General features: G+C 42.3%; 1 protein-coding gene across 1 annotated transcript in view; it reads left to right on the top strand.

The window, feature by feature from the left end:
* The window catches only part of KDR (kinase insert domain receptor), a 30508-nt gene extending 5619 nt beyond the window's left edge, over nucleotides 1-24889 (top strand). Inside the window, exons 8-30 of the mRNA XM_041473838.1 lie at nucleotides 1348-1459; nucleotides 1553-1716; nucleotides 2522-2678; nucleotides 3779-3899; nucleotides 4486-4594; nucleotides 5360-5704; nucleotides 6616-6762; nucleotides 6893-7024; nucleotides 8711-8817; nucleotides 9223-9358; nucleotides 9622-9726; nucleotides 10355-10468; nucleotides 11709-11797; nucleotides 13535-13691; nucleotides 15150-15250; nucleotides 16600-16722; nucleotides 16865-16976; nucleotides 17365-17464; nucleotides 17581-17686; nucleotides 18771-18922; nucleotides 22153-22249; nucleotides 22376-22464; nucleotides 23315-24889. Of these exons, the coding sequence (XP_041329772.1) occupies nucleotides 1348-1459; nucleotides 1553-1716; nucleotides 2522-2678; nucleotides 3779-3899; nucleotides 4486-4594; nucleotides 5360-5704; nucleotides 6616-6762; nucleotides 6893-7024; nucleotides 8711-8817; nucleotides 9223-9358; nucleotides 9622-9726; nucleotides 10355-10468; nucleotides 11709-11797; nucleotides 13535-13691; nucleotides 15150-15250; nucleotides 16600-16722; nucleotides 16865-16976; nucleotides 17365-17464; nucleotides 17581-17686; nucleotides 18771-18922; nucleotides 22153-22249; nucleotides 22376-22464; nucleotides 23315-23519 (3080 nt within the window). The 3' untranslated portion in view covers nucleotides 23520-24889. The remainder of the gene's footprint in view (nucleotides 1-1347; nucleotides 1460-1552; nucleotides 1717-2521; nucleotides 2679-3778; nucleotides 3900-4485; nucleotides 4595-5359; nucleotides 5705-6615; nucleotides 6763-6892; nucleotides 7025-8710; nucleotides 8818-9222; nucleotides 9359-9621; nucleotides 9727-10354; nucleotides 10469-11708; nucleotides 11798-13534; nucleotides 13692-15149; nucleotides 15251-16599; nucleotides 16723-16864; nucleotides 16977-17364; nucleotides 17465-17580; nucleotides 17687-18770; nucleotides 18923-22152; nucleotides 22250-22375; nucleotides 22465-23314) is intronic.
* Nucleotides 24890-25310: the final 421 nt, after the last annotated feature.

Genomic DNA, 25310 nt, shown 5'->3' with positions numbered 1-25310 from the left:
GTTTCAGATTTGGGATTAATTACTGGGATGCAGAAGGCATCTTGATGATGAATCAAATGACAGAAATTAACCAAACTGCAGCTACAGTATTTCTCTTGCAACTAGTATGGGATTATTTTTATGCCACAGCCTTAGTTAATAATAAGATTTTAAAGGATGCTGTATTTTCCTGAAAGCTGTAGAATCCCACCGGAACGTGGGCAGTAAAATAAACTAGATGCAGCCTCTGATCCTCTTCTGCATTGACCTCCTTAAGGTCCTGTAAAACTCAGTTTGTGTAGGTGGCTTTGTACAAGGGCTGCCTGTTCTCACTCTTGGTGAGCTTAGGCTAGATCTGGGTGGCTCTGTGACACAAGAGTCTGGGTCAGCATGAATGAAGCTAAGAAAATAAAACTTTGATTTTGCATTATGAATAGATGAATCAAATGGAGTTTTGGTGGTACGGAAATGATGCAAGGGAAACAGCTTTGGCTAAGTGAATAGATAAGCACGAGGCCACATCCTACAGCCTTTTCTCAACCCCCACTTGGGCACAGCCCCAGCTCCACTAACTTACTTATAGAAAAAAATTACCAGCATGAGAATGGTTCATTTTTAATCCATGAGTCAGACAAAGAGGTTTATATTTTGAAGGAGACTGATTTTCCTGAGGTCTGATTTCAGGGGCCAGAATATTCATGGCACTTTTAAAACAAAACAAAAGACTTTCAAACTTATTGTGGGCATCGTGATTCAAGATATACTGAATTTTCTCCTGGGTTCCTTCTGTTCTGCTCTTCAGGAGCCAAAATGAGATCATGTACTATACTGAATATACCAGATACTAAGTCTAAACCATCATAAATCTTAGTGAAAAGGCTGATTTAGTCAAAAGGCTAATCGCTGTCTTCTGTCCGAATGTGAGTTTATAACTTACAACAAGTAATGTAAATAATTTCAAGGTACTCTGTGACTGCAGTGGTTGAAATACATACATGAGTATTTAACTTTATCACACTGCAGTTTTGAATAGTCTAATTTCCTGGAATAAGTGTACTGAGAGAGTTTTATGATATGTATATGTATACACACGTCTGACAGTTGGCACACTATCCTGAGAGCTGAGTCTTGTCCAGAGCTCCCCAGTGAGGGAACTGGTCTGTTCCTCTGTGTGAAGGAAAGGACTAGGCTTTCATGGTGGCATCTCTCCAGAGCCCAGTTTGGTGCCAGCTGTGCTTTACCAATGACCCACAGTCCTGTCACTAACTACTATTTGTCATCTTGTTAGGTGCTAACCCAAATGGAAAGCACTTTTGCTTTGGTCTATGAGAAAACACCATTTAGTTTACTTCCTTTTTTCCCCCTCAGAAAGTCCTTTTATTCACCTGGAGAAAATGGAGAATGTTGTTGAGACAAGGCTAGGCGACACAGTCAAAATTCCTGTCAAGTTTAAAGGATATCCTCCACCAGAGGTTAAATGGTAAGAGCTGGGATATAATGTGTTTGAAAAAAATGAGCTATTCTTAGTTAAAGCAAATCGTTAAATACTCAAAGCGCTCTTTATTTTCTTCAGGTATAAAAATGGAAAAGCCATCAATGCAAATCACACAGTTAAACTTGGCTACGCATTAGTGATCACTGAAGCAACTGAAAAGGACGCAGGGAATTACACGGTTGTCCTTACAAACCCCATTAACAAGATGCAGAAAAGACATACATTTACCCTGCTGGTAAATGGTAAGTGGGGTAACAGAGGTGCCTTTCTTTCATGTGTGGATGTGGTATATTACCATCCTTAGTCTTAATTCACCCCCTACCTATGAAGATTTAAGTAGTGAAGAAGAACAGTCCTTGAGCCTCAGTCCTGGGAGGGCAGAGGTGACCTGTCTCTCCTGGCTCTAGGATGTGTCAGTCAAGAGGCTGCAGACTCTGGGTGTTGGTGTTGTAATGATACTTTGTGTGGGGTGGGGTTTTTTGTTTTGTTTTGGGGTTTTTTTCTGTATATTATTCTTTGCCTCTATGTCCTGCTCTTTTCCCGCCGTTCTTGCTGGCTATGCTGCTGGAGTCCTCCTCCACCCCGCTCCATCCTGGCCCTGTCCCGCCTCACCCATCCTTCCTGCCCCACACAGGCTATCCCTCCTCTTCTGCCCTGCCCTCTACAACCTTCCTCCTCCTCCCCTACCTCCTCCTTTCTGCTCCCCGGGAAACAGCCTATGCTTTGAAGACAGCAGGTCTTGGAAAGGGCAGCAAGGCTACGTGCAGTGGGATCAGGCCTGGGGAATAATGTGCATTTAATGGCTGGGAATGGTGGTGAGAATCCAGGAACTGCATTTTAAACCATGGAGTATTGAAGGGGGATTTTGTAGGAGATCCTAAGTATCTTGATCCTGAATGTGTTGGGCAGGTTCACTGCTTCCCCACATATCCTTGGAGATGTTCTGTTGCACTCGTATTGGGGCATGGTGTGAATTGGTCACCGTGGGTCTAATGCATGCACACTGGAGCCTTCAGCAGGAGGTGTGACCTGCTCTCTCTCCTGCAGTGCCCCCCCAGATTGGTGAGAATGCTCTGATGGCCCCCGTGGATTCCTACAAGTACGGCTCGACCCAAGTGCTCACCTGCACCGTCTACGCCGTGCCACCGCCCGCCACCGTGCTCTGGCACTGGCAGCTGGAGGAGGAGTGCACTTTCAGCCCCCAGTGAGTGACAAGTCCTTCCTGTCTTCTGCAGCTTATGTAGGTCTTGAGGGATATTTGTGTTGGGTTGGGGTTTGTCCGGTGCCTCCCTCATCCAGGCTCGTTACTGAGTGCAAACCCAATGGCCAACGAAGAAAAAGATTGTTGTAATTAGTTTGCAGATTGCTGCGGGCAGGCTCTGCCAAGGTCGTTGTTGTTGGCAGAGGTGAGGGCCACCCGCAGAGAGGATCCAGCAGTGCTGGCATGTTGCTGTTGTGCTCTCTTGAAGGGCATCTCGACTTGCACGGGGTCTCAAATGCAGCTGTTTGCCTGCCCTTGTCTCAGATCCCCCTGTGGGCTGCCGGCCCAAAACTCCATCCCAAACACAGGAAATTTGCTGTTTATGCTAATGATGCATCCTTGTGGTGTTTTTTTCCCTTGTGCTCAAGTGCTGAGTGTGATGGGGCTCTTTATCTGTGTGAAAGTGTATCTCAGAGGAAGTGCACTGATTGATGTTGGGGAATGATAGAGAGAGTGCCTGACTGAGATTCACGCAGCTTCCCTTATCTGGACTTGCCATAAGCCCAGATTTCCTTTAACAAAAAAAAAGTCCAGGGTAAAAAAAAAAAAAAAGGCATTCTTCTTTCCTGTTGTTGTTTTTAAAATGATTCTACTAGTTTCTTCCTTTGGTGCCTGGTTGCTTCCTACACAATGGCTACTGTCCTCAAGAAATTCTTGTAGGGAGTTCAGCGATTTTTATGTCTCTCTGTCTTCCTTTGAACTAAATCAACTTGAATCATCCACTTATGAATGGTGGTTTGTTCCCAGAATAGCTGCTTTGCTCCAGCCATCCCAACTGAGCTGACACAGGCAGATTAATTAGGAAATTCACCTTTACGCTTGGGGGTCCTTTACTTTAAAGAGCATGAAGGTCTCAGGAGGTTATAGGGTGAAATTTAATAGAAATATTTCCAGAAGCATACACTTCTCTCATAGATACAAGTTGTGGCCAGTGATGCATCTGACTTATAAATATGTTAATATTATAAGTAGAACCCAAAATACTTCTCTTGAAGGGCAAATATTCCTCTTATCTAATGCACGTGTCTCTATTTACATTTCAGGAAAGTTCGCTCGGGAGCCAATCCATATGCATGCAAGAAATGGAAAGCGATCTCAGAGAGAAGGGGTGGAAATCAGGTTGAAATTAAGCACCGGGTCGTTACTATTGCTGGGAAAACAAAGGTGAGCACATTTTCTTTTATCTTGGCTGGGAATGATTAACCCATTTCAGCAGTCCATGTGTCTGGAAATACATCACTGGAGATGAAGCTCTTTTCACCTGTTGTTAAACTTGGGGATCTACTCTCAGCTAGATGAGCAAGCTCCTGCTGAAGCCAAGAGGCAGAGACACTTTCAGGTCCTTTGAACACTGTTCAGAAGTGAATCTCCACTGCGGAATATAACTGACTTAGATTTCACTAACTGCCTTTTAGTGGTCTAAAGTTACATGAGTTAATCTTGCAAACTGACTGTAACAGAAGTTGGAGAGACTGAAAAGCAGAAGAAATTGTGGCTGCAATATGTTTTAATACATATACCAAAGTCCACCTTCTGCTTCTTCCGTTTTTCTTTCACCTGATTTTTACACACTTAGGGACAAAAATGTAAACTTCAGAAGGGAACTGTGCTTCTGCCATGCATGGATTTGTGCTTTGGAGGGATTTTTGGTTGTGCAGATATCTGCAGAGCCCTTTGCTGATCTGTTGAGGTGGTTGGGCATTACTTTAGCACTGATGTGGTATAAAATTGCTTGATTGTTCTTTTGTAGACTGTGAGCACCCTCGTGATTCAGGCAGCAAATGTATCTGCTTTGTACAGATGTATGGTCACGAACAGGGCTGGGTCAAGCGAGAGAGTGATCTCCTTCCATGTGACCAGTAAGTGTCCCCTGCCAAGGACAGCCATGTTAAATTAATTTCATTTTGTCTGTTTGCTGATGAAAGGCACTTCAGTGATGTTACCTGATTCCTGACCTTTATGAAATCCTTTAATTCTTTCAGATGTTAGGTTTACTTAAGGTTTTCTTTAGGCAGCCTTTAAAGTTGCCACTAATTTCTGGCAGGTGATTAGTTGTACCAGAATCAGTGGAGAGCCAGGCCAGTGAAAGTGATGCAAGATGTTGTCCCAAAAATGACTACTGTTGAGCTTTAGCAGTCACTTAAAAGCACACCAGAGAAATTATGGTAGTGTCACAAAATTCATAAAGATTTACTGTAAGAGCTAAGGTTAAAATTTTCCAAACAAGTGGCGAAGAGCTTCTGTCTCCTTAACAATCAGTCCCCATATTCATGTGCCAAAATTTTATTTTAATCAAAATCTAAAATTAGCTATAAGGTAGTCCTGAGAATCATCTTAGGTTGCTGTAAGTTTCTACAGGAAGAGTGACTGAATTCATTACACAGTCCTTCATTTGATTCATTTGAAATGTATCACTTTTAATGAGATTGTACTCCATAGATAATTGATTAGTTGACTGACTGTCAGTCTTTGTTTCTTTTTTTAATTTCAGTCTTTGTTTCCTTTCCTTATTTTCAACTAGATAGGATAAAAAAATCTGTATTTCCAAAATGACTTTTTCAAGTTAATGTTAGCCACAAAATGCACAATTAAATAGGAATTTATTTTACTTTTTTAACTTGCAGGGGGTCTTGAAATTAATGTCCAGCCCCAGAATCAGCTGACAGAGAAGGATAACATGTCCTTGCAATGCACAGCAGACAAGTTCACCTTTGAGAAGCTGTCATGGTACAAGCTCAGTGCTCACGTTTCACAGACTCCCTTCGGAGGGCTGCCCATGCCTGTTTGCAAGAACCTCAATGCTCTCCAGAAGCTGAATGGGACAGTTTCAAATACCAATGGTGAAAACGTCACCTTAGAGCTCATCCTTCGTAACATCTCCCTCCAAGATGGAGGGGACTATGTTTGCATTGCTCAGGACAAAAAGGCTAAAACACAGCACTGCCTGGTGAAGCACCTCACTGTTCAAGGTATGGATCTCTTACTCTGAAGCAAAATGAGTGGCTGTGTACGAAAGCAATTGCAGTAGTGTCAGTTTTTGGTACGTTCAGGCTTTGCATGTGTTTGGTTAATGGTGTGCTCAGTTTGTTAAATAGATTTAAACCAGTTGTTGTAACACACTCCTCTGGGGTTTGTCCAGGCAGCAGGCACTGTTTCATTAATACCAGTGAGGAAACACTGACTGAGCCACTGCACTGCGCAAGGAAATGTGTTTGGCTTCGGCTGAAGTAATGTGTTTAGCTCAGTAACTTCTCAGCTTTACTTTTCAGAACACATTTTTCTCTGTAGCTGTATAGACACGTGTGTACTCATAGCGTTAATGCCATTGCTCTGTGTGACTGGCTCTCGAGTTTGGAGTAGTGCCTGTAATTTAAAACTGCCATGAGTGACACTGGTACTCAGCACAGCCAATGCAAGCTGACAATCAGTCAGCTTTCCACACAAATAGTGGTGACTTTGCTTTGGGACCTAGATGTCTAGGTTGGTTAGGCAGATTCAGGAAAATACTTATGCATGTTCGTGGCCTGTCCTGAATGGACATTTAATGGACCAAGAGTGTCAAACGTCTCATAGAAAGACTCTGGATACAGAAATGTGAGGGAAGCAATTTCTCAACTACTCCCTCTTCCCTCAGCAGCCTGAGCGGTTACAAATTAAATGAGCTAAAGCATGTTATAGCAATACTGTTGAAATTTTCTTGGCTATTACAATTTTTTCATGTCATGTGGAAGTTGAGCTATGATCTTAACATGAACACTGTGGCTCTGGGTGTAATAAAAGGATTTGAGACTTTGTTACTGGGACATGAACTCCTACTACTGAAAGACATGGATTTTTTTTTTTAATAAACAGTAATTTTACTGTATTTTCAAACCAACAGAGCCCATGGCACCCACACTTGTTGGAAATCTGGAAAATCAAACAACAAATATTGGTGAAACTATAGAAGTGTCATGTGCAGTGAATGGCATTCCTCCTCCAAGCATCATGTGGTTTAAAAATAATGAGACACTTGTGGAAGATTCAGGTGAGGATTGCTCATTTACTATTATCATTAAAAGGCTTTCTTTTGTGCGACTGACTGCTGATTTTCATTTTGAATTCTTAACAAAAAGTGGCATAAAAACAGCAAAACTAAGAATCATATTTTTTCCCAGGTATTGTTTTGAAAGATGGAAACAAAACACTAACCATCCGTCGAGTGAGGAAAGAAGATGGAGGGCTGTACACCTGCCTTGCGTGCAATGTCCTCGGATGCAGCAAAGCAGTGGCTTTTTTTTCAGTGGAAGGTTGGTGTTAGCTTCTTTCCAGATTGTGCATAAAATCTTTAGAATAACTAGAAGGAAATCTACTGGCTATCCTGATGGGAGATCTGAACATATACTGTTAAATTTGTGAAAAGTCCTGACCATTTCTATCAAGCTGAAATTGGGTGCTGTCATACCTGTTGAGGTTGGTGCTTTTCTCTTCACTATGCTGCTAAGAGCTTTTCAACAAAAACTGGATCTACCTTACTTGTGGTTGCAAAGAAAACTCTGCAAATCTATATTACATGCAAACCCATATAACAGAGCTACATAAACGTGCAGATATCCTGGGGCATCTCTGTTGTCTAGGTAACATAATTGTCATACTGTGTTTTTTAGCATAGTATCTTGTACCTTTTAAAATTATGTAATTGCTTTCACAGCATCTAAGGAAAACATAGTGAAGACTTTTTGCAGTCTATTGTGATTGCTGTCCCATTTCAGTGAAACAGGTAGTGATTTTGAGTTAGGGGACTCCAGCCTTGCTCCATCGCACTCTGAAAGCAGCATTTGTGATACCCATCTCTCACTTGTTCCAGTCCTAATGTGGCACACCAAAATACAAATTGCAATGACAAAAAATAAATGGTAGCAAGAAGTTAGCCTGCAGTGTGGGTAGCTGGGACCACGATGGACTTTCCACTAAGGGTTGCAACAAGAAGCCTCAAATGAAAAGCTCCTTGCTCTTGATATTAGTTCATTCATTTGTTCATTAGTACATTTGCATACTTTGGTCACTGAGCCCTTCACACACCTCTGTCTTTAAAGGTCAGGGTGGTTGTCTGATCCATACCATTAAGGTAATTAAAGCAATATCATGTTATTCTTATAGGTCTCTTTAGGATATTTAGATGTTGGGCAAAATGTTTGCATGGGGGGGAACCTGCCTGCAGATGATGTTGATGTTGATTTCAGCTGATGTGGTAAATATAGCTGGGGCACATCTGTAGAAGTTTGAAATTTGTGTAGGACATGCTGTTTCACTCACTGTAGAAAATGTATAGTGCAGCTCGTGGGGGTCATGCAATGGAGTGTGCTGCTGTGTAGGAAGATCTCAGTGGTGCAAGGGATGAAATACAGGAGCATGATGTGGCAGACAGGGGCTGAAGAGGAGACCTGCGTGGGTGCACTAAAAGGTGGTCAAATGCTATCTGCTGGCCACTCTTCTACGGGAAAAGGAACATTGTAAATAAGACCTTATTATCATGTGTTCTTGTAGAACCACATTTTTCATGCCCCAGCTAAATGATGTCAAGAGACAAGAGAGAGATTGTTCTCTAGGTCATTCTCACAGCTCTTTATTTTCTATATGATGAGGGTGTTTTTTCATTTTCTAAAGAAAGAGTAATTACTTTTTGGTATTCTAAAGCAATTTTTTTTTTTTTCCAAAATGTGGATTTTACTTTTTTATATTTGGCAAAGGTCCAGACACTGTCTTTGGAACAAAGTTGATGCTGGGAGATGTGATGGTGTGTAAAACAGCATGAAACTGTAATATTCCAACATTAACCCCCAAGCTTTTTGTTTTGTTTTGCTTTCGTTTCCTTGCTCCATGTTGCACTTTTAAAACGAACCTTCAGAACAAGGACCTCCATTCTTTACTTTAATGAATGAACAAAACAAATATGCTTCCAACTATCACTCAAATATTCATTTATTTCTTCCCAGGCGCTGAAGAGAAAACAAATCTGGAGCTCATTATCCTCGTTGGCACTGCAGTGATTGCCATGTTCTTCTGGTTGCTTCTTGTAATCATCCTCCGGACCGTTAAGCGGGTAATGAAAAAATTCTCATACCATCCTATCAGCACTGGTCTTGCATGACAAATGAGAGCTGACTTGAGGCCTTTTGTGTTGCTTCTTTCCATTGTTCTTAAATCAACAGACACATTTTTTTCTCTCCATGCCATAACATTCTTGCCTGGAACCGGGGGCGCAGAAATTTGTTTTTAATTGAACAGGCCCTTGCAAGAGAAAAATGTTTCATCTGGTTCTGTTTATTAAAAAAAAAAAAAAAAGGGCAAGTAATTAACAATGATCACACTCATGATGACATGGTGTAGCGAAATGGTAGCCTGGCATTTCTGGGAACTAATGAAATACTCTAGAGTGAGAAAATGGCATTTTGCCTGCACATTGCCAGCAACAAACTGTGCAACTGCAACTAATACCATTTTCCAGGCCAACGGAGGGGACATGAAGACTGGCTACTTGTCAATCATCATGGATCCTGATGAAGTCCCTATAGATGAACACTGTGAGCGGCTCCCATATGATGCCAGCAAGTGGGAGTTTCCCAGAGACCGGCTAAAGCTAGGTGAGTTTTCATTGCATGAGCCATTTAGTGATACTGCAGCCAGCACTGTGCTGGGGGATATTTCTGGTCCTGGCTTGCCACAGGACTGCTCTGCTGCATGATCCCTGGGTGGGCTCTGTGTTCCCACTGGATATGATGCATCCTATCCACATTTTAAGTCCTCTTGTTAATTTCTGCTTCATGAACTCATTTTGGAGTAGCTTTTTTATTCTACAACTTTTTCCTGCTGTGTCAAATGAATATGTTTGTGTTCTCACTTCAAGGTAAACCTCTTGGACGTGGAGCTTTTGGCCAGGTCATAGAAGCAGATGCATTTGGGATTGACAAAACTGCTACCTGCAAAACAGTGGCAGTGAAAATGCTGAAAGGTAAAAATAATGACTAGAACTTCAACTTGAATATACAATACAGGGATATTTGTCAACACTATAACCATTGTACCCATCATTGTAAAAGTTAAGCTTAATGGCTGTTATCATGAAGAAATGATTAGCAAAAGTACATGCCTTTCCCTCATTGATAACTGGAACAATGCAGCTGTGCTTTCCTATCCACTGGTTTATAATTCTACTTACGTTCAGAATTTAAAGTTGCTCCTGCAATCAATTTGCACGTGTCCCTTATGCATCCTTGTTGGAAGCTTTCTGCAAGTCTCAAGACAATGGCTTAGGCACGCTCCAAACTGAGTTGCAATTTGGAATAGCTTTCTCCTCACTTTAAATCATATTATACTGCCTCACACTTGCCACAGGAAAAATTAAATGTGTGGTTCCCAGACACATTGTTCTTAAAGAAGACATAGTGGGGCAGCCAAATGGGGCTGCCAGCAGCTGGGGGCTGTATTCCACCCCGTGCTGTACTGGCATAGCTGACACAGCCTACCAGCCAACAAGGCTCCTCACTTGATGGGCTGGTTAAGTACCAGAAGAGAATGGGGAGCAGGGCAAAACCTTTCTGTCTGTGATGCTCCTGACCTGTGTTGCTTTACCTCTGCAGAAGGGGCAACCCATAGTGAGCACAGAGCACTTATGTCAGAGCTGAAGATACTCATTCATATTGGCCATCATCTCAATGTTGTCAATTTACTTGGAGCCTGCACAAAGCCAGGAGGTGAGTAACTTCTTAGTGGGTGAGAAGGTGCTGATAAAAACCCTATTACATCCATTTCTGCTGCATAGACAATTGAAATTCAGAATTAAGGATTGGAAAGAGTAGTTCTTTCTATCACACACAAAACAAAAAAAAATCTCATCAGAGTGAGCAGGTCCAGAGGTGGAATAGAGGTGGAAGTAAGGGTGAACTAAGGGCCATGCAGCTCCATCCCTTAGTTGTTCTATCACTTTGCTTTCCTGTACCTGAGAGCCACGTTCATAGTGGGCAGCCCATGTGTAACAGACTTCCAAGCAAGTCTAAGGCCAGATTTAACAAGCTACTCTTACTCTTGTCACCAGCTACAGGGTGACTGCGAGCTGGGATTTCCCCTCTCTGTCTTTGGATGGGCTGTTGGTGCCTACGTGTGTGTGTGTAGGAGGGGAGATTGCAATTTGGAGTCCAGCTCTGGCTGGATGAATCTATTTCACTTTATAATCAGAGACAGATGTTTTGTTTAGCAAATCCAGTACTACAAACTAATTTGGAAGAAATTCAATGTAAAGTAACTCAGTAATAATGTTTCAGGGAAGCTGACTTGTTGGCTTACCGTGGGATGAAAATTTAATTTGTAAAGTTCCATGACAGAAGTCAGTAGTTGAAGGAAACCTAATCCATAAATATTTATTTCCTTGTTTATTTCATAATAAAATAGAGATGGCCAGTGTGTGGAACCTAGGATGAAAATTTATCACCATAGCAAATGCCTATATGAAGTAAATTTGAACATGAAATACCATATTTAGATTGGACATTAAGGCATCTAGGTCTGAAACCAAGTTTCCTGTTTTAAATTTTTAGTACTCTAATCACCTGTAGAAAAAGGCATGGATAATCACGTGTGTTTTATTGTAGAGGTTAGTTGCACTGAAGCTCTTTCAAATATTTACATTGCATCCTTACAATGTCAATTAATTCGGCTGTTATTGGCACTTCAAATATAAGCACACCATTATACTTTCTGACATATGAAATTAAGCCCATGATTTTCAAAATTATGTGCTTTGTTTTCTTCCTTTAAACAGCAGAAAATTTAATAATTTTGGTGCTTTGATTAGATTTTTTTTTAAATTACTTATATTTTTAAAAACCTTTGGCTATTGAAATGCTCTTTGAACCATATGTATTTCTAGCCAGAATTTATGCTGTGAGGTAAGGTGGGATATAAATGGTCTAATGAATTGCTTTATGTGTTGTACAGGGCCACTCATGGTGATTGTGGAATATTGCAAGTTTGGAAATCTGTCAGCTTACCTACGGAGCAAGAGGAGTGAATTTATCCCGTACAAGGTAAGGAGTCAAGGTTAACAGTGAAATGTTTGGTTTGGTGGGTTTTTTCCATACACAATGTTTCTTTTTCTAGTGCAGACTGAAGCAGCAATCCTTGGGGACCCTGAATGTCTTAGTACTTCTCATGGGAATGAGAGATGGCAAAGACATCAGAGGTCATTTAGTCTTTCCCCTGGCCCCTGCAATGTAGCTGTTTTGTTATTGTTAGCTTAAAATGTGCAAAGGAACTGGGCTTCCACTATTTCCTTTGGCAGACTACTCTACACTTGGCTGTATCTTTCAGGAAGTTTTTTCTGATTATCAGCCTGAATTTTTTTCCTTTCTTAGTTAAGCTCCAGACCACCTTAAATAACTGCACTCCTTGCTTAGTGTATATATCCATCAGATATCCATAGGTATCTGCTGTCACATGATTATCTGTTCTACTGCCCCCTTGGCTCATTGCTGAACAAGGCTACACATTTCTTCTGCTGTTAATAGTTTTGTATGATTGATGTAGCTCATGAGTTTGCATCCAGTTTTTCACCTCCTGAGTCCTTTGCAAAAAGGAGCTCCATTACAGCACCCCTTCTGCACCCTGATTTGAAAGAAGTGGGAAGATGGGGACTGGCATTTTCAAACTCTGGGCACCTCTGAGAGAAGTCTTATTTATGGAGAGCATCCATCTGGAGGATCCATGCTCTCCGAGGGTCACATTGCTGTATGGAGAACTTGGCTGTGTGTACCCAGCACTCAGGGTCACCCTGGGGACCCTACCCTTTTCCACAGCCAAGAGGGAGGCGCCTGGGCTGTACTCTGCCGTGTTGGTAGGCTTGAGCCTTCCTGCAGCGGCTGTGTTTAGATCAGTGCCTCTTCCCACTGCTTGTTGGCTCTCCAGGGGGTTATTTTTCTTTATCCTTGGAGGCATTGTTTACTATTTTGTATTGGCAAAGGCAACTCGCTGCATCTTCTTGTGAGGTAAAAAGATAAACAAGTATCTGAGAGGCCTTGAAGTAAGAGACAGGGTTTCATGAGAGTGCTGACCCTTGCTTACATAAGCAGTGGGAATGTGATTTGGCCGTATTAAAAATCAGCCCTGCCAAGGAAAACATTACCAAACCAAAGCAGGAGAAAATGGAAATGTTTTGGAGGATACCTGTGGGGCTGGATTCCTCCCTAGAGACTTGCAGTGGCTTAGGGGAAGAAGGAAATAAGTCAGATTTTGATGGCAGTTAGGGTTTTGGCCAAGGTGGAGGTTTAGCAGAAGGGCCTTTGCAGCAGCAGCAGGTGAAGCCATAGCAGTACAGAGAGGCTGGAGTGTACGAGAGGGTTTGGCAGCATCCATCCACAGGTGTTTCACAAGTGGGGGGCACTAGGGGCTGAGGACACCAGGGGTGAGGACACCAGCTCCTCAGTGTGCATTCAGTCACCTGCATGTGGAGATGCTGCTGGGGTTTGGCTGGGAGGTTGTGAAAGCAGGAGAAAGTTGTGCTGTGGACTGGCAGACAGTGCTCCAAGCTGGTGAGCCTGCATGGCCGTGGGTTGGGTTTTGCTGGTACTGTCAGTGCACCGGCCCGGTGCCCCAGCCAGAGCTGGCTTGGAGCAGAGCAGCTGATCATGCCTTCACTGGATTGCTCTCCCTGCCCTCCCTGTCTGTGACCTTGGCAGAGACCATAGGCAGCGTCACTGCCTCTCCAGCAGAAGCTTCTGGCATGCTTTCAGCTTCTGATTTTTCTCACCCTTCTCTCATATTTCTAGACCAAATGTGCCAGGTTTAGGCAGGGGAAGGAGAACTACGTTGGTGATGTCTCTTCTGACCTGAAGCAACGGCTGGACAGCATCACGAGCAGCCAGAGCTCAGCAAGCTCTGGCTTTGTGGAGGAGCGGTCCCTGAGTGATGTGGAAGAGGAGGAAGGTAGGACACATCTTCTTCTGGTGTTGGAGCATGTGTCATGGGTGGGGCTGATGAGGGACACTGGGGACTGTGTGATTTCCGAAGCTCCCTCAAAACTGTGTGTGGGGTGTTCTCTGGATGACCCAAGTTCCCGAGAATGGATTATCTAGATCAGCATCCCAAACCCCTTAGCCCAGTCCCAGATAATGTCCTGTATGAAAAGGGTCTGCTTTTAGTGTGAAGCTTTGGAGATATGTCTATTTAATACCTCAGTATTTTCAGGGAAAATTGCAGAGTACAAACTCTGAAGGCAGTGCAGAGAGGGATGCACCAGCATGCCAACTGAATTTCCTTAATGTCTACCCGGAAGTTAAATACTGTGAAGTGCTATTTGAATCGCTGATATTAGTAGAGAGCTTGCTTTGCCTTCCCTCTGCCCAGGTGGTCTGTCAGGAAGAGGAAGCCTGAATTATCCACTCATTCAAAGCCTCCCCAGGATGCACATATCCTCTGCAGTGGTTTCACTGATGCATTTGCCATGTTCTCCTTTGGCAGATGCAGCACAAAATGCTCAGTGCTGCCATTTCACAGGCTGCTAATTTCACCTAGGGGTGAGATCAGACAAGTTGGAAGGAAAGCCATAGCTCTACTTCCTGTACCTCTACTGCTGCTAAAAATCATTTAGTGCCAAGAATACATCAGTTATGAGAAGAGGGAGAATGATCTTGCAGTTTCAATCCAATCTAATAGGTAATGTCAGGCATGCACTTCATGCATTTCCACACCATCTTGGTCCCTTTCCAGTACTCCCTGGTGTAAACATTGACCCTCTGAGCTGGACCATTACAATACGTATGTAGACCTGAAGGAGCCCTTATGGTGAAAGTTTTAGCCACCAGTGTTGTAGTTCTTGGTAGATGATTGTTTAAAATCAAAAGCTGAACAAAGTCACAGAGTTGTTTATCTCAGCAGGAACTAAATGCCTAGGTATCTTTGGATATTTGAGTACATTATTCCTCCAGGTCACCAGATGATGAGGTTAGGGTTCTTCAACATTAAATTAGCAGGGCTTCTTGCCAAATCTCCCTATGGCATATTCTTTCCTCATAAAGACTAGGTGGGGCCTCCCTCTCCTTGGTTTCTAAATTCATCTGCTGAACCCAGAGAAAGCTTTACTGTCCTAGGAATTTGTGAGTTGAATTTTAGTTGTTTTTCTTTCGGGATTGTTTCACAAATCTTTCCTCTGGAAATAAGCAAGGAGGCCTAGGGTATAACCCATTGTCTCAAAGTTTATTTTGCACAAGACCAGTTTGATGTAAAATGGGTTGTTAATGGTAATTATATAGCTAAAAAAAAAGTGCTTGATTTGCTCTTCCAGTCCAGTGTGGCATAAGGTTCGGATGGACTTTTACCTAACAAGCAGTTATTGGTGAAATCAGTGACAAAGGGCATGTTTGACTGTCATCTGATTCTTTGCAGCTGGTCCTGAAGACCTCTGCAAGAACCCTTTGACCATGGAGGACCTCATCTGTTATAGCTTCCAGGTGGCAAGAGGAATGGAGTTCTTGGCTTCACGCAAAGTAAGGAACTTCTCAGGAAGAGTGGCATGTTATTTATTTGACTGCAGGAAGTAATGCTGTAGGTCTACAGAAGGAAACAGCATGTTCATCTTTAGACTGGCAGTCATCCACAACATTTTCTTTTTGCTCTAAGACATACCCAGATCATTAATACTACAGAGTGAAACAGCCCATGCATTTATTGACACAAATGTTAGTGATCTGTATGAGGTTTGTGGGCCACCAGTTCGTAGAGGAATGGTTAAGTGGTTAGAGGAGGGGGACTGACTTATAAGGACAACTAAAGGAATTAGGGAGAAACCCCTGGTAACAGGAGCTAAACAAGAGTAAAGGATTTTGCTCTGAGGAGTTTGCTTGTACATTGTGCGCTGGGATTGGAAGGGCAGTGTGAGGAGAGACAATACTCAGCTATGAAACTTCATGGATGACTCCTTGGAGAATCTCTTGCCAAGGACAACCTGGCAGTCACCAGCACCTCACCTGCATTTTCTCCTTCTAGAAGTATTTTTCTGTGGTTTGAGCCTAAATATGTAGAGCACGTGTTTCAAAGGATGACAATTCCAGTAAGAGTGAGGAATTGTCTGCAGCTGTATAGAAAAAAACCACCTAGAAATGGGAAAAGAAAATAGAAGCAGGAAATACAACACTGCTATAGTGCAGGCTAGGTATTCAAGAGCAGACTTCAGAGTCTTTTTCTAAAAACATACTTTTGTCTGCCTCTCATATACATCACGATTGATGTGCAAATGTAAAAATACCTGCTTCCAGAATCTGCAGTTTCAATCCATAGTAGAAGCAAATCTGAAGCCACTTTCAGAGCCTGTTTTTTTTTTTTTTTTCAGGCTATTGAGGCTTGAGTTTTGAAGTGTTTGGGTTGTTAACTAAGCTGCTGTTCTGCATAGGTAGAGATGTGGACTTCTTTCTCTGTAGTAAAGATTAGTTTGTGTTGGAATCAAGTCAGCATTTTAGTGTCGTGTTTTTCAGAGAAATGGTGGAGTACACAGACTTGAGTGAACCTAAGTAAATCTAAAGGTAATCAGATCTGAACCTGTTTTGTGTTAGCTTCTTAGGATAATTAATTAGCTGACTTCAAAGGCCCTCTCTGCACAGTGGATAAACAGACGTATGTTTGGACTTGGGAACACAATTCTCCCTGAGCCAAATCAGTTGTGACCATCAAAAAAGCACTTAAAATCAGCAACTGTTGATGCTGAGGTTTCTTTTTCTTAAAAGGTTTTAAGAATTATCTGGCCTTTGAGGGTAGGAGAGCACATATGTGAAAGAAATCAGCCCTGTGGACAGAGCTGTGACGACAGGCAGCACATGAAGTTGTTTACTTCTCTTTGCAGTGCATCCACAGGGACCTGGCTGCTCGTAATATCCTCTTGTCAGACAATAACGTGGTAAAAATCTGTGATTTTGGCTTGGCTCGAGACATCTACAAAGACCCAGATTACGTCAGGAAAGGAGATGTAAGTTTCAGATTATCTGTTTGATAGAGAATTAATATGAAATCAGGACTTCTTTTTTACTTTTTTCCCTTAAAGAGATTTTTGGAAACTCCAAGTGTTTTGCTAAACTGTGTTACCATTTTGTTTATGAAAATGCTTTTAGGCCAGACTACCCCTAAAATGGATGGCACCGGAAACCATTTTTGATAGAGTATATACCATTCAGAGTGATGTGTGGTCCTTTGGAGTTCTGCTGTGGGAGATATTTTCATTAGGTGAGTCACTTTAATTTTACTGAGCCATCTCTAAACAAAAGAGTCTGAAGAAAGCAGTTGAAATGTTCTTGGAACCTCTGTACCATTTTCTTTTTACTTCTTGGAAAATTCCTGTATATTTTCTCCATCAAAATAAAATACTCAAATTTTCTTTAAAATGCAAATGTAGGAACATAAGCTTGAAATGTTTCTTCATACAATTTCAGTATGTGATGATGTGCCTCATTTACTCAGTCAGTTGCTGTTTCCATCATAAATAAAAATTATATACATATCCAAATACACCAAACTGTCTTATTAACACAAACCATAGCAAGTTATTTGCTTGAAAATGAATCCCAAAATTTAAGAGTCTAATGCATTAAAATTACTGTTGCTTTAATTTTAGGAGCATCACCATACCCTGGAGTGAAAATTGATGAGGAATTTTGCAGGAGACTGAAAGAAGGAACGAGAATGAGAGCACCAGACTATACAACACCAGAAATGTGAGAAACTCTTCTTCCATCTGCCCACATTTACCCCACACTACTAGCAGGTGCAGGAGCAAGAAATAGGTGCTGTTTTCTTCATGCTGGTATTTTAATTGGTTTTGTCATTCCAGGTATCAAACAATGTTGGATTGCTGGCATGGAGATCCTAAGCAGCGACCAACTTTTTCAGAGCTGGTGGAGCACTTGGGGAATTTACTGCAAGCCAACGTTCGTCAGGTACGTGACCTGCATTCTCTGGTTGCTAAAACCACTGGCTGAATCTGTCCTGTCCTGCCAGCCACCACAGCATTCCATAGTTAGGTACTGTCTGCTGGCGCTGCCGGGGAGCCTGGGCTTCTTCTGCTGCCCCCATTACTGACCAGCAGTTGGGTCTTTGACTAGTAGAGAGTGACTTGTGGTGCAAAGATCCCAGAAGCTGTGTTGTGGTAACCAAAAGCTCTGCCCTGCCAGCAGAGCTTCCCGTGACACTACTGCTGTCTTTGCTGGGGAGTTGTTGGCACAGGCTCAGTTCCCTGCTCTGCTGCTGATTTCTCTGTGCGCTGCAGACACATTCCAGCAGGTAGCTCCTGTTGATCTTACTGTGCCAAAGATGGTTATCCTTGTCTATGTGAGGGTGTGGGCTGCAATGCTTTTAATGGCTATCCTGGAAAACAAGGACACCAGAACCAGAACTTCATTGCCTGTGAGCAGCTCCATGCAAGTGAATGTAGTAAGGCATGACCTGTGTGCAGGCATTGCAGTAAGAGAGCCCACTGTGGCCAGGTGGGGACATGGGCCTCCCTTCCAAGCTCTCCATCTTGTGCTTCCTCTTCAGTTACGACAGAAGTGGACAAGGCCAGGGCCATAGATGTGAGCCCACAGAATGAAGGAGGATGGATTTGGCTGTGTGCTCCATATTAGACAGACTCTCTCCTTTCTAACCTCTCAGTGATAATGGGAATTACAGTGCCCTTCTAAATTGTCAGGATCATTTTCTTTGTGGCATTGGGATTCAAATATTAATGAGATCTGCTTTTATTTTTTCAAAGACATCAATGAAAAGTCCGGTTTATACATTATGTTACAGTATATAATATAAAAATCTATTATTTAAATAAATTAAAACTACTTTTAAGTGGTTCTTATCAATCTTCCTTCTTTTAATGTAGTTGCTCCTGCAAAGGTAGTATACTGTTCATAGTTTAATAAAACACCCACGCCGTTGGGCTGATGCATTCTCCATGTACGTGCAGGTATCTGTTTATGTCTGTGTGTCTCTGTAGCCTATTTAATTTTTGTGTTTTTCCACTGCATTCTACAGGATGGTAAAGACTACGTTGTCCTTCCTTTGTCAGTATCATTGAATATGGAAGAGGATTCGGGTCTCTCTCTCCCAACTTCACCTGCTTCCTGTAGGGAGGAAGAGGAAGTCTGTGATCCTAAATTCCATTATGACAACACAGCAGGAATTAGGTATTTTATATGGTGGACATCCTACTGGGGCCTCTGGGAAGGTTTTGTTCATGCTGGGGGGAGGGAAAATGAAAGGAAGAGGCTTCAGCTGCCTGGTCCATATTTAACCTTCTCCATAGGGATAAGAAGGAATTTGTAAAGCTTTTGTAGGCAAAAGCTAGTTTCTTACCTTCCCAATTAGTGATTTTCTTATTTACTTTTATTACTGCTACCCTTTCAAGAACTTGGTATTCTTGTTCAAAAACAAACAAAAAAGCAAAACCTGTAAAAATATCTGTGGTTTTTTTTAAGAACCAGAACATATAGAGGGTTTTACTGGTCCAATTCAGTTGTGTTTGCAGTGTTCTTGTGTTGCAGGTGCCAAGAACATTAATGATGATAGATCTATCATTAATAACCTCTCTGGCATTTCTCCTCCGTAAGTGAAACATTGGAAAACAGCTCATTAATTGATAGCCAAGAGGAACATGACATAAATAGTGTTGTACTGTTTTTTGTCCACTGCTTCCTCTGGTGGGCTCGTAGGGCATCCACAATGGTGGATGCTGTTGGGTATCATGGCAGAGGTGACTTTCCAGTATGGAGCTTGCACTAATGCACTTCAGGGGCTTATGTTGGATCCTCTGAGGACCTCTGGCATGGGATGTAAGAGAGAGAGGCATTTCCTCATCCAATGCAGCCACTGAGATGCTGGGAGCCCTGGCTTGTCCAATGCAATCTCAGAAGAAAGAGGGTGCAAAGAGCAACGCGACCACCACGGTGGAGACGGACTCTGTTCACAGGTTTCATGTGGTTTCCATGAAGCAGAGCCCTCTGCCTCACTGCTTGTATGACAACCACCCCAGACGGAGTTCCCAATGATTTGAGGTAGAGCAGGGTAACATTTTTATGTGGTCCTAGAAAAGACTACATAGGCACAATGCATTTCACACCTCAGTTCAACTTATGGTCCTGCAGCTGAACTCTCAAGCCCATGTTTTAATAGTGGAGCAGTTCAAACTATACATGCTTAAAAGACAAAAAAGCATGATTTAGCACTGAAAACATCATACTTATTTTCCACTTTTAATACTTCCTATATGGCTTTTCTTGTCCCCATTTCCTGTTATGAACAGAAGTAAAAGCACTCTGTCAACCTTTTAAGGAGACTTTGAATCTCTTTTCTCTCATCTCATATTGTGACAGGATTGTGAAAGCACTTGTGGTAAGCATACTAGGAGAGGCAAAGTGAGGAGGTTAAATCATGCTTAGGGGATTTATTCTTATCTTCTGGTAGCTGAAAATTATTTTGTAGGCATGGATCTTGCTATACAGGTAGTGGAAAAGATTGATCTGTTCAGAGATGTCTTTTTCAGTCTTCACAAAAGTACTAACTATGAAAAAATATCATCTCTAAATCAAAGCTAGACAGTGATAGCAAGCACAGGGAAAACATGAAGAATATTAAAGAATATTTAGATTGTTGATATAAATTAAAATCAGCAGGACCCCCTAACATCTGCCATATTTGGCATAGAAAAGAGATATGCAATTTCTGAATCTTGAAAGATTGTCACTGAAAACAGTTAGGTGAGGTATAGAAGAGTTAGTGTGAAGTGTAAAGATAATGCCTACTCTTGGAAAGAACAGAAAAAGTGTAATTCTGCAATCAGTTTAATTTGAATTCTAGGAACAATCCTGGAATAAATGTTCAGATAAATAATGGTAAATGCCTACAGGAAAACAAATTAACTACAAATGGCCAGCATGGAATTGTCAAGAACAAATCAAGTCACAAAAACCTAAGCTTCATTTTTGGAGAGAATAATTGACCTGGATGATAGCAGAGAAGATGCATTTTGATGCATCTACAACAACCCTTGTAGGCTGGCTCTTGTCTGGGCTGAGCAGAGGTGGGTCTCCCATACCTGGGATGTCATTCAGATCAAGAGGCTGGGCTTCTCAGCCCTCACCACCCTGGAAAACTGGCCATGCAGTTCTGTGCCTATGTGTGCATTTAATGCAGGCACACAGGGAGCTTCCAATCACAGAAGGCAAGTTGTGGAATGAACTTCTAGATGTACAAGATCAGGGTGTCTAGGAGCGTGCATGGCTTAGATTGTCCATTTGATGGTTTGGTCCTGGAAGTGTTGGATGGGAAATAGATTAGATACCACTGCAAAGGAGCAGGAGACATGGCCAGCGCAGAGAGCTTGAAAGAACTGGTTTTGTTAAGTTTAGGAAGAGAAAATGGAGAGGGAATATAGTAACTGTTTTCAGTATATGAAAATTTGCTCCAAAGAGGGTGTTAAATAATTGTTCAGTGTCCCCAGGATTAGGATAAATTTTATTTGAAAATAAATATTTCATATTTGAAAAACATTCTGAATTGTGATTGAGTACCTGAGCAGGCTACTCAAGGAACTTTTAAAATCCCCACCAATTTAAATAATTGTCTATTAGAAATAAGAAGGATTCAGTATAACTAGCCTCAAAGCTGAGAAAAGGGGGGAATGATGCTCTTCATTGTCTCCAGCTTTGCACTTCAAGTAGATGCAGATTACTAACTCCATGGCTTTTCCTTCATTAGCTGTTAAGAACATTAATTTTCCCCGTTTAACTGAGACACCATCCATTTCATTCCATTTTCACTGAGGCAGAAAGCTGAGGGTGTCGTTTTGTTTGCTGTATTAGTATCTCCATGGAAGTTAATTTTATTTTTTTTGTCCAATATTTTTAATGGATGCCATCCTGAACCAGAGGGCTTCTTTTGGAGAAGAGCCTTCAAGAGAGATTTAGCACTCCCTGTCCTGATCCCCACGGCTTAAGGGCAGCAGTGTGCTGAGTCTGCTGTTGTTGTCCTAGGTCCAGCCAGGGGTCTCAGAAGTGCAGTCCAAAGAAATAGACACACGTCTGTGCTCCAGGCTTCTCTGTTTATTATAGTTCTAAGCAAAGCTTGCAGGAAGTTAAGCCCTCCAGTGTAAATGAGGAAAGAAGCTGTTTTCTCAACGCCGTTTCTTAGAATTTGCTCAGAGATCAATATTGTCAGGAGCAAAAGGTCAGAAATATGCCACTCTCTAGTCTGTTCATCCCTTTCAATAAATAGATATTTTGAAGTTTGCATAATATGTTTTGATAAAAGGATTAGCTTCTCTGAAGGGAGATAAAAGGATTCTGATATCATTGTGCTGTTTGCAGCCAAGTTGTGGATAGCGGACACAAATTTTTGTTTTGTTTTGTTTTCTTTGCAGTCAGTACCGACAAGGTAGCAAGAGAAAAAGCCGTCCCACGAGCGTGAAAACATTTGAAGATGTCCCATTGGTAACCACTGTAAAAGTTGTTCAGGAGGTGAGTTTGTCTATTTATACATACTTTCTTTCTGTTGATACTTTTTTTTTGCTTGTTTGTTTGTTTTGGTTTTTTTGTTTTTGTTTTAATCTTTTTCCATTTAATGCATTTCCAACACCTTTGCAGGAAAACCAGACAGATAGTGGGATGGTTCTTGCATCTGAAGAGCTGAAGGCATTGGAAGAGAGTGAAAAACAAGTGAAAATACCCTTTAGGTAAGGCTTGGACTGCACATAGAATTGAATATAACCTTTTATTGCAGTATGTAAGAGTATGTTTCTAAAATTGTTTGGAAGAAAAAATCTTTTCTGAAAGTGTTTTCAAAAACAGAAAGCAAAATTGTGCCCAATATGCCTGGTCATCTGCATTTGGTATTAGGAGAGGGGAGGTAATGCAGCTTTCGGAAGCCTCAGTCAGCACCCAGAAAGGACTTGTATTTATTAGCTGCAGTAGCATCAATCTGCCCTCAAAGGTACTGAGCTGGTGCACACAGCTGGGCACATGAGACCTGTCTGAACTGATGAACAGCTCTTGTTTTTTTGCTTGCTTTTTCTTTTTTTTTTTCCTGATAGCTGGCACTCAAGTTTTCAGGATGTACTTGGGTGTATTTTCAGAGCATTGTACAGGGGTTTCATTGTGCAGTTCACAGGAAGCACAGTGGCACTCATGGAGCTGAAACCTCATGTATGCTCTTTGAGAGCTTCTCAGGAATTATTTTTTTCCAGGACAACTTCAGTGCAGATGAAGGTATACGGCAGTTACAATTGCACTGCAGCTGAAGTAAAGCCTCTAAAAGCTTTTTCTCCATTTCATCTGTGGTCGCAATCTAACTCCTTGTGTCGTTATAAAAAATAAAGATCTTTTTCATGTGTTAGTGAAGTTAGGGAGTATGAAAAGGTCTTTCCTTATAATCAAATGCATGTTTAAAAAGGCTTGAAGCCAGGTTTCAGAACAGCCTTTTGCTTTGGCTGTTGCTGTGATGGAAAGCAGCTGCCATCCAGAGCTGCCCACCTGCCCTGCAGAAGACACAGCTCTCTCAGCCCTGTTTCTGATTGTTTTTTGCAGCACGCTGGTGCCCAGCAAGAGTAATGAGTCTGTCATGTCTGAAGCCTCCAACCAGACAAGTGGGTACCAGTCAGGATACCACTCGGATGACATGGACACCACCATCTACTCCAGCGAGGAAACGGAACTCTTGTGTGCCCAGGAGGCTTCGCCGCCGCTCTGCCGCGCCCATGGGCTCCCCTACGAGAGCCCCGCGCCGCTCTAGGTTGAAGCTGGCAGCTCCATCCCCCCTGGGATGTGCCTTCATTGCCTGGGCTGGTGGTATTCAGGTTTGATGTATTGAGAGATGGCATCCATGGGACTAAGAAAAGACACTTATTTTTCCTGAGGATGACGCAGAAGCATCTGGCAGCAGAACTGCGCTGTGCCAGGCTGGGGCTCTTTCCTCAAGAGACACTGACAAGAGACAAGCTGGGGCTCTTTCCTCAAAAGACACTGCACCTCTGAGGGTGCAGAGCCCTGGCCGTGGTGTGTGGGCTGCCCCAGCCCCATGGCAGAGGCTGAGCCTGGTGATGTTGAGCGTCCGCCCGATGCAGGCGGCATCACGGCATTCGACTTAACTGTTCCTACTTGTACGAAATAATGGCACATCCCTGCTTTTGTGGGGCTTTTTTTTGTTTGTTTTTCCCCTTGTGGCTGGACTCCAGGAAGGAAACAGCACGGCACTGGCTTCTTGTTTCTCAGAGTTATTCCTTGCTTGTACCTTCACAAACAAAAAAAGGAACCTCCAGCTCAAGGCTCTGGCACTCTGACGGCCTGAGACTAAACATAGGCTGGGCTAAATATAGGTGGGGGTGATGGTCTCTGTCCTTGGCAGAGGAAAAAGGCTGCTGTACACGTCCTCATGAGTTGCATTTTCTCAGTGAAGTTGGTTAGCAGGGAGAAGGCAGAGCACTGAGCCAAGTGATAGGACTCAAATAGCAGAGCCGTGCCTGACCTCTGAGGATGGCTCTGCTCCCCTTTCACCCCAGCACCCTCACTCATGCCACATGCCTCCCTGCCTCTGAGCTGCCTCAAACTGCTGCAGAAAATACTCCCCTCCCCTCAGATCACCACCTGGGCAGCCTCTGCAACAGGTAGAGAAGGCAATGTCATTTACCCTAGGACCACAGGAAGCACCGTGGTTCTGGTGGGGCGTCCTGAGGGCATCCCACCTTCTCATCTCATTCCCCCTCCCTCAGATTTAGGTCTGACTCTTTCACTTCGAGAACTCAAAGTCTGTTTGCAGTGGCAGAGATCTCAGTTTATGTAGCCTTGGGAATCCGTGACTGGTTTCATGGCAGCTCCGATCTTCTCCGAGTGATGAAATTGTGCCTAATTGTTGGACAACTTCTTACCTGTGCTCTTGTAGTCCCAGAACTCTATTGATAGACACAATGAGGACTACAAGATTTTAAAATGTAAAGCTATTTCTACTGAGTTCTTTTTGTATTTTTATAAGTATTTTTTTTGTTTGTACTTACTATAATGTCAAATGCTGGGAACCATGAATATAAGGCATATACAGTATTTATAGCCTCTTTATGTAGAAATAAATGTAATATATTAAAATATAAATATATATTATATAACAGATATTTTACTATTCACATTTTGTATCTGTGTTCTGTAGCATTGCAAAGGTTACAAATTTTTTTTAATAGCTAAAACTTTTCACTTTATTAAAAGGGACTGGAAATTTAGAGCTGGGGGCTACAAGTAGGTTTGTTTTCTTTTGTTATATCCTATCTGTTGACAGGGCAGATTCTAAAGTACTGCTTGTTTCAAGTCTACAGACATGTAGGCACGTGTAGTAAAGAAACTTCAGTGATTTCTAACAGTTGGCAATAAATACCTTTAGAGAAATGGTCAGAGGAAGAGACTGCTTGTACAAGCTGAATCTCCTCTGAAAGAGTTTATTATGTTCCTTTGAGGACGGTTGATCTAATTGTATTGTGGCTTTTGCCTGGGGAGTGGCATTTTCCCTTAAAGCCTTATTCATCTTTTCCCACTTTTG

This window comes from Pyrgilauda ruficollis, unplaced genomic scaffold (assembly GCF_017590135.1).
Source record: "Pyrgilauda ruficollis isolate IOZ18807 unplaced genomic scaffold, ASM1759013v1 scaffold1, whole genome shotgun sequence".
NCBI lineage: Eukaryota > Metazoa > Chordata > Aves > Passeriformes > Passeridae > Pyrgilauda > Pyrgilauda ruficollis.
The sequence above is the reverse complement of the archived record's forward strand: the minus strand, read 5'-3'. Positions and strand labels throughout refer to the sequence as shown.